General features: G+C 43.9%; 1 protein-coding gene across 1 annotated transcript in view; it reads right to left on the bottom strand.

Moving 5' to 3' along the window:
- Positions 1-2,228: 2,228 nt before the first annotated feature.
- necab1 (N-terminal EF-hand calcium binding protein 1) overlaps positions 2,229-8,009 on the bottom strand; it is a gene marked incomplete at both ends in the record, with an annotated part of 36,368 nt that continues 30,587 nt past the window's right edge. Inside the window, 5 exons of the mRNA XM_083646469.1 lie at positions 2,229-2,257; positions 2,820-2,911; positions 4,320-4,397; positions 5,297-5,409; positions 7,598-7,651. Of these exons, the coding sequence (XP_083502595.1) occupies positions 2,229-2,257; positions 2,820-2,911; positions 4,320-4,397; positions 5,297-5,409; positions 7,598-7,651 (366 nt within the window). The remainder of the gene's footprint in view (positions 2,258-2,819; positions 2,912-4,319; positions 4,398-5,296; positions 5,410-7,597; positions 7,652-8,009) is intronic.

Raw genomic sequence — 8,009 nt, 5'->3', positions numbered from 1 at the left:
TTATTTGTTGTGTAATCATGTATCTCTCCCTTTGGTGTATGACTCCCCTCATTTGTTACTTCCTAGAGCTGGGTTGTGTAACATATGACGGGAGTAAAAGTAAAAAACAAACAATAAGTTATTAACTAAAACTGAAGGAAAATAACTAACAACACACTACATTCAACAAACAGAACAAAAGGTGCATCGGTGAGGAGGAGAAATACTGAATGGTCTGAAGGTCTTCTTAAGCCCATGAGTGCAACGGACTTAATTTTCATTCCGGAGGAATTTTGGCAACACAAAACTCATTTCAAAAATAGGTGCGATTCAAATCTTAACACTAAACCATAACTATTTTTGTCAACATAACTCGTAAAGGACATTTGTAACCGGCAGCAACATTATTTATTTTCATGCCAGCAGTCATTTTGTGAGTGTCTGTGTCCTTTTTTTCTTTCTTCTGATGGTGGATTTCATCTTGAAATAAAACCTTATTGTATCTCAGATACTCAATGCACAGCCAAAATAATTCTTGGTCTCTAGGCAGAAGTCTCTACTGCAGCTCTAATGCTGTCTATCCACAAGGGGGTGCCGTTTGTAAATAATCTGAAAAATGCCTTGCTACTACTACTATTACTATATTCATAAGGCACCACTGTCAACTTGGAACAATTCTCCAACCTGTTGTTACACCCAAGTACATCATTTCTGTTACATAAGTTATGTAAGTTCATGCAGTTAAACACATTTTTGACCGGGCGGGCGGGCAGGCGGATGGACGGACAGACAGACAGACAGGCAGACAGACAGACAGACAGGCAGGCAGACAGACAGGCAGGCAGACAGGCAGGCAGACAGACAGACAGACAGACAGGCAGAAAGACAGGTAGGTAGGCAGACAGACAGACAGGCAGGCAGGCAGACAGACAGACAGGCAGACATGCAGACAGACAGACAGGCAGACAGGCAGGCAGACAGAGAGAGAGACAGACAGGCAGACAGGCAGGCAGACAGAGAGAGACAGACAGACAGACAGACAGGCAGACAGGCAGACAGACAGACAGGCAGACAGATAAATCGGGGTGAAGATGTAACCTGGATGCAATGATGGAAGCAAGCACAGACTACTGATTATTCAAATTAAATCCCCAAAGTGATTTTCAAGCTTCACTGCAGTGCAGCTGCTGTATTCTTACACAAAGAGTGCGAAAGAGATACACATGGCATACACAACAATATATCATCTTTATTTATGACAACAGATTATTACCCCGATTTGACACATTAAATACAGTAACAACAGAATAACGGTTCACTTGGTCGAGCTCCCCAGAGCTGCTACAAACAAATAAAATCATATCTCTCTGCCCCACACACACACACACACACACACACACACACACACACACACACACACACACACACACACACACACACACACACACACACACACACACACACACACACACACACACACACACACACACACACAAAATGGGGGGACATGGGGAAAATCTGTTCCCCCAAAATGAGAGAGACTGGTGGGGACCTGAGAATTAACAGCTCTGGTCTTCAAACTTCCCAATCATGGCTATAACTCATTGTGGTTATGATAGTTATATATACCACCTTCCCACTATATGTGTTACACTTAAGGGTTTGATTCATATAGTATATTTTTATGTTTTATTTTGTCCAATATTGAAATGTTCCAGAATTGCACGTTGTGTTAAAAATAAATATTATTTCTATCTACCACTTATTTAGCCTGATTTGGTTGCTTTCTTGTCAAAAGTTATTGTCCCCCCCATTTCAAAACTAATTCCGGTGCACCTGCACACACACACACAGCACGCTCGAGTTCCCATACGTCCACAAACGACCCTGGGCTCCGGATGATGTAACGCCAAACACAGTGATGATGTCAAATCACCAGACTCGTCCCCGTCTGATGATGTCATTGCTTTAGAACATCAAGGTCTTCTAGGAGTATAAACAAACACACACGTGGGCTATTACTGCTACCACCTAACTATGAAGGAACATGGAGGTCATCAACTGAAACTATTCACCATGACTTCACGAGTTGACGTTAGTGTGAGAGTGTGTGTGTGTGTGTGTGTGTGTGTGTGTGTGTGTGTGCTGCTCATCATTGACATGTTGTCAGGTGACTCTTTGCTGTCTGACTGGTCCCCATGGGCGATGGTGCCATTGCCTGCTCCTCAAGGGTCCACTCCAGTCCACCTTCAGTTGTTGTTGAGGACCCACCATGAGGCTGTGGGAGAGGAGAGGTGAGGAGGTGCAGAGTAGAGAGAGAGAGAGAGAGAGATGATTCACTGACCCTGAACAATGACCCCAATCAATCAGACATTGAGCGAGTACTGGGTGTCAGTATGTCTATCCTGTATGCATGTGTGTGTGTGTGTGTGTGTGTGCAATGACAAATGCATTGAAGACCGCCTTTTGCTCAGAATCAAAACATGTGTAGGTGGTTAGTGGGGAATGATGCTTGCAATGTAGAGGTAAGTTCAACTGATTACCAGAATCACAGATAGCCAACTGATTGCTATGATCACATATAGCCAACTGATTACAACATGAGCACAGAATAACACACAGTCAATTTAGTGCAATGAGAGGATAAAATCAGACATATATAAAAATAAAGAGGAGTGAAAGTCTAACATGTTGGATTTGATTATGAGAAGATGGAAGAATCAGATGGTGTTCATTACATTTTCTAAAGAAAAAGTCAGGTAAAGCTAGTGGCAAATCTTGTTAATCTGTGGTAGTTACAGTGCTTATGTATTGGACATAATGAGTTATGGATGGCCTACCAGGAACCAGCATGGTGGTTATGATCTCAGGAGTTTCCAGAAAGTCCACGTTCCCTCTCTGGAAGGTCTTACTGTAGTGGGTCTGAAGGTGACTGGGCAGAGAAGAGCGGGGGGAAGTTTCACACTCACTGCTAATGGACAAAGAGGGCAGCCTACTGGAATGACCTGTACAGTATGACTGACTGACTGACTCACTCACTCACTCACTCTCTCACGCGTGATTTCTAACCCCACATAGGATAAGCAATAACCACGCCCTGTGGCGCTGGGATTGGCCAGGAGCAACACTGGAGGGCACGCAGCCCAGCGATTTCATGAACCAACTGAATAGCTCTTGAGAACGGACAGCGATTTCGAGAGCGGACATTGAAATGAATTATGGTCACCTACCTTCCTTAGCATAGTAATAATAATAATAAGTATAATTGTAATCTACACAATGTACACAATCTACAAAAACATGCAATAATATAAACGGTGTTGTGTTCACGTTCATAGCTCATATAATATAATGTATCATATCGTTAATTTCAAGCTCAATTCTTACCCAGAGAAAAGGTACAGCACTGAAAATGGAACAAGCAATAGTTTTTTAAACATCTTTATTTTAAAAGATGAAAAACCCCAGGTGCTTTAGTCCCAAGCTTCAATGCTCCTGGCCAATCCCAGCGCCACAGGGCGTGGTTATTGCTTATCCTATGTGGGGTTAGAAATCACGCCTCTCTCTCTCTCTCTCTCTCCCCACACACACACACACACACACACACACACACACACACACACACACACACACACACACACACACACACACACACACACACACACACCTCTCCCTGCCACTATTCTCCCAGGCTGTTGTTGTAAATAACAATAATTATGTTCTAAGTCGACTTGTTGAATAAGGATTACCGTTAGTTAAATGAAACTAATCTCCTGCCATGACAATCTATGGGATGGTAAGGTATTATTCAAAGGTGATTGGATATGTTGTACTGTTCCTTTAAGAAACTCTGCGCAGAAGATTCTATTTCTATAAGGCTGCACAATTAATTATGTATAATCATATACTGCCACTGCAGTTGAAGGGTTAATAGCGTATGCACTTACTGGCAGTATTGAAACATTTCATTTAATTTACAATGTCCGCTACAGTTGGAAAAGACATTATATTGACATTAAGACACATAAAGGGTCCATCATCGAGACACATTTAGTATCTCGGGAACATAATCTGAATGATCATTATCATCATAATAATCATCAATTAGCTGTAATTGTGCCGTCTTCATTTCATCCATATCTTCTTCCCTATACATTTTTGTTCCCGTTGACGTTCCATCTCATTAACGACCCTCCTGCCACTCGTCTCATTAAGCGACACAGAGTGCAGTGACTACTGTGTGAGCCAGACCTTTCTCAGTGAGTGAATAAATTGGGCTTCATTTGAACCTGCCACGGTGCATCAGCGCGCCGCTCGTGATGGAGCAGGGGGGTACTTACTTCTTCCACACATTGTTGTGCTCCCAGAATTCATAGAGAATGAAGCGTGACTCATTTGCCAGCCGCTGAACTGCGATACTGCAGAAATGCAAAACAACAATATGCACATATTAAAATCAAAAACAGACAAAAGGAGAGGGGGTGGGGGGGGGGGTTTATTGTGCCGGTAGAGAGAGGAAACCCTATTGGGCTTGGTCCCTATACCTAAGAAATTAGACCGATATTAATAATAATCCGAACAAAGCATACGATATAAACAAGAGAAAAGAACAAGCAAACATCATCATGCAATCACTAATGAGGGCAGTACATCATGTCCCTAATACACTTTCTGTTTGAACCCCACGCTCCGACTGCGTGAGCACGATGCATATTAGTCAGAATCTCTCATCAATGGCTTCAAGCTGCGGTTATATATTGTCTTGTCATGTGTTGTAGTCTCAAGAGTCATTGAAAACAAATCCTTTAGCTCAGGAGGTAGAGCGGGTCGGCCAATGACACAAGGGTTGGCGGTTCGATCCCCGCTCCCTCCCAGCTGCTGTCGTTGTGTCCTTGGGCAATACACTTAACCCTCCTTGCTCCCGATGGTGTGTAGGCACCCTGCGTGGCAGCCTGCCGCCATCGGTGTATGAATGGGTGAATGTAGACTACCTACTGATTGTAAAGCGCTTTGGATAAAAGCGCTATATAAATGCAGGCCATTTACCATTTACCATGACTGGTTCTTTAGATAATTTATCACGACAAAGCTCTAAATGTCATCCTGTCCTGTAGGCGACTGTAAACCAAAAGCAGCTGTTAATGTGTGAGTGACTCACGTCTCTTCTGCCCCGGCGCTAAAAGGCTCGAGTTAAGCAGAGAGGCTCAACAGAGCTTCAAACTATGGTTGGAGGAGGAGGAGGGGGGGGGGATGCAACAGAGTATGGTACTGTATGATGATGATGGATACAAAGTGAATGACGTGAAGCTGAACTGACTGTAGGCATCCGGTCTGGGCACAGGCACACTCCGTGTACTGTCTGAGAGCCAGGCGAAACTCCTGCAGCTCATCCTGCAGCACCGAGAGCTGCCTCTGGACTATCAGGATGTGCTGGGAACACACACAGGAATGCACATGCCCGCAACGCAGGCACACACACACACGCACACACACACACACACACACACATATACACATGTGAAAAGAAGATCAAGAATAGACCCTTCTCACGGGGGCCATTTTGTGTCGAAAAGGCAGGGTAAACACAGGTGCAATTAAGCAAAACACTAATGAGGGTTTCAAACTTCCATGATTGGAATTTGGAAACCCCCATTAGTGTTTTGCTTGCACCTGTGTTTATTCTGCCTTTTCGACACAAAATGGCCCCCGCGAAAAGGGTCTATCGCCTATGGTGGGGAGAGAGCTTGAGGAAGCGAAGGGCATTCAGAAATCTTCCGACAGGTCTCATGATGATTCAGTGTGGTAGCAGAACATTGGTGACTCACCTAATACTGAAAGGTGGACTTTGGGTAGCCTTTTATATATTCTATTTATAATCCAATGTTCATTTCTTAAGGATTCTGAACGAATTAGCCAACCGACTACAGTAATGTGACCCTGTCTGATCGTGATATGATCCTCATCTGACATTAAGATGACATCTTTCTCACATGTCTTTTTGTGCCGGAGAAAGACGGCAAAATGTCAAAGCACCAGCGTCTGTCTCCAACGGCAACAGCAAGCGACAACAAAGGCAAAAGCTGGGATAATAATGACATCATTGATCACTTCCTGTGGTTAAACATGCTTTATCATTTCCTGTGGTTAATGAGGATTTAATGATTTAATTTAATGACAGAGGCAGAGGGGCAAGGAGCAAGGAGTGAACGCTCTGCCCCCACAGCCATGCATCACACTCTCTGAGTGATCTGTGTGTGCTGACTTATAGACTATGGCGAGACACTCTCTCAGGGACTCATTTGGAAGAAGCACACACACACACACACACACACACACACACACACACACACACACACACACACGCACACGCACACGCACACGCACACGCACACGCCCACGCCCACGCACACACACACGCACGAACACACACATGCCTACATGATGCACGTGCACACAAACCCACATGTTAGGTAATTTCGGCAGAATTAAAACCTAATATGCTTTGATTGACACGCCTAGTGCATTAAGCTGAAACACCAGCATCATACTCTAATAATGAGCTTTCAATTAAGCGGCATGTAATATTCATATGTAGGGATACTATCCGTTAAAAAGTACTTATTTTCATAATTCATCTCTTTAACAGTTCAAATTGTTCATTGAAGTGACAGCGCTATTGAGCATCTTTAGAGATCAGTTCTCATCTTCAGCTGTCCACTGTGTGTGTGTGTGTGTGTAGGATGGAAGATGTTGCAGCTATAGAGGAACCCTCCTGAGAGGGTTCTTCTCACGGCGTGCTCTGATGCTAAGTGGGTCAGTGGCGGGTTACAGTGAGTCTCTCGTCCATGAAATGAGCGACACGGAGCCTGGGTGGAGATCACAGTCTCTCTTTGCTGTGGCATGTGAACGCAGTGCTTTGGCTACAGAGGGTAAACAGATGAGTGTAACAGATGCCAAGCTAAATAGGGAAAGACACACACACACACACACACACACACCATACATAAACCTAGGCTGTAAATATTTCACACAAGAGGGAGATGAAACTCTCTCAATGTTTTGTTTGTTCATAGCTTTGACACACACACACACACACACACACACACACACACACACACACACACACACACACACACACACACACACACACACACACACACACACACACTCCCTCTCTGTTTGTCTGTCTTGCACACATACACACAGACACACTTTCATCCTCACACATTCCCTCAGCTCACTCTCAGTCTGCTCACTCTTTACCCAGGTGCCTAAGCTAAGCCTATAGTCTGGAAATCAGGCTCAATAAACGAATGCCGAGTCTAGAAGGAGGAAGAATATGGATGAAGAAAGAAGGAGCAAAGGAAGGGCTTGAGACAAGTTTCAGCCCCGCTGTTGCTATGACAACAGCCGGGCGCTTGTTATCAATGTGGCCTCCCCTTTCTGTAATTCTCCACAGTGTGAGCCCTACACAACATGGATGGATAGAAAAGACACTTCCTGGAGTCTCACGATACGTTGGTTCAATTTGAATATGTTTTTTGAAAATGCAAAACGGACATTATTTTTTTCAGGGCGGAGAAACGGTGGAAAAGTAGATGAGAGTCAGGCAACAAACCGATTTGCTGGAGCCGTCCAAGACCTCTTCTTCCACGGGCTCCAGGCGAATCTCCTGCAGGACACGGGCAGTTAGTGAGGAGTACACGCTTTCCAAAAAGACATGCGCCGACACAAGATGCAACAACACAAAGTGGACACAAAAAAGATATGATGCGCTGAGAAACGAGATATTATAGAAACTTCACAGCAAAAGTTTAGACACAACTGATTGAATGTACAGTATATGTTTTCATTGTCTTAAAGCCGTTTGGATCTGTGTTGATCCGCTTTGAGGACCCCCCTCGAAAACCAGATGGTACATCTCAAGGGGTTTATCCAAATAAAAAAAAAACGGCTTATGCTTTCATTGCTTCCAATTTGTTTCTCAGACAAATCAATTGTATGTCTATGTTTCATTTATTTATTTCCAA

The sequence above is a fragment of the Poromitra crassiceps genome, assembly GCF_964638095.1.
Source record: "Poromitra crassiceps genome assembly, chromosome: 11".
Classification (NCBI taxonomy): domain Eukaryota; kingdom Metazoa; phylum Chordata; class Actinopteri; order Beryciformes; family Melamphaidae; genus Poromitra; species Poromitra crassiceps.
Note: the sequence above shows the minus strand (reverse complement) of the source record. Positions and strands in the feature narration are given on the sequence as shown.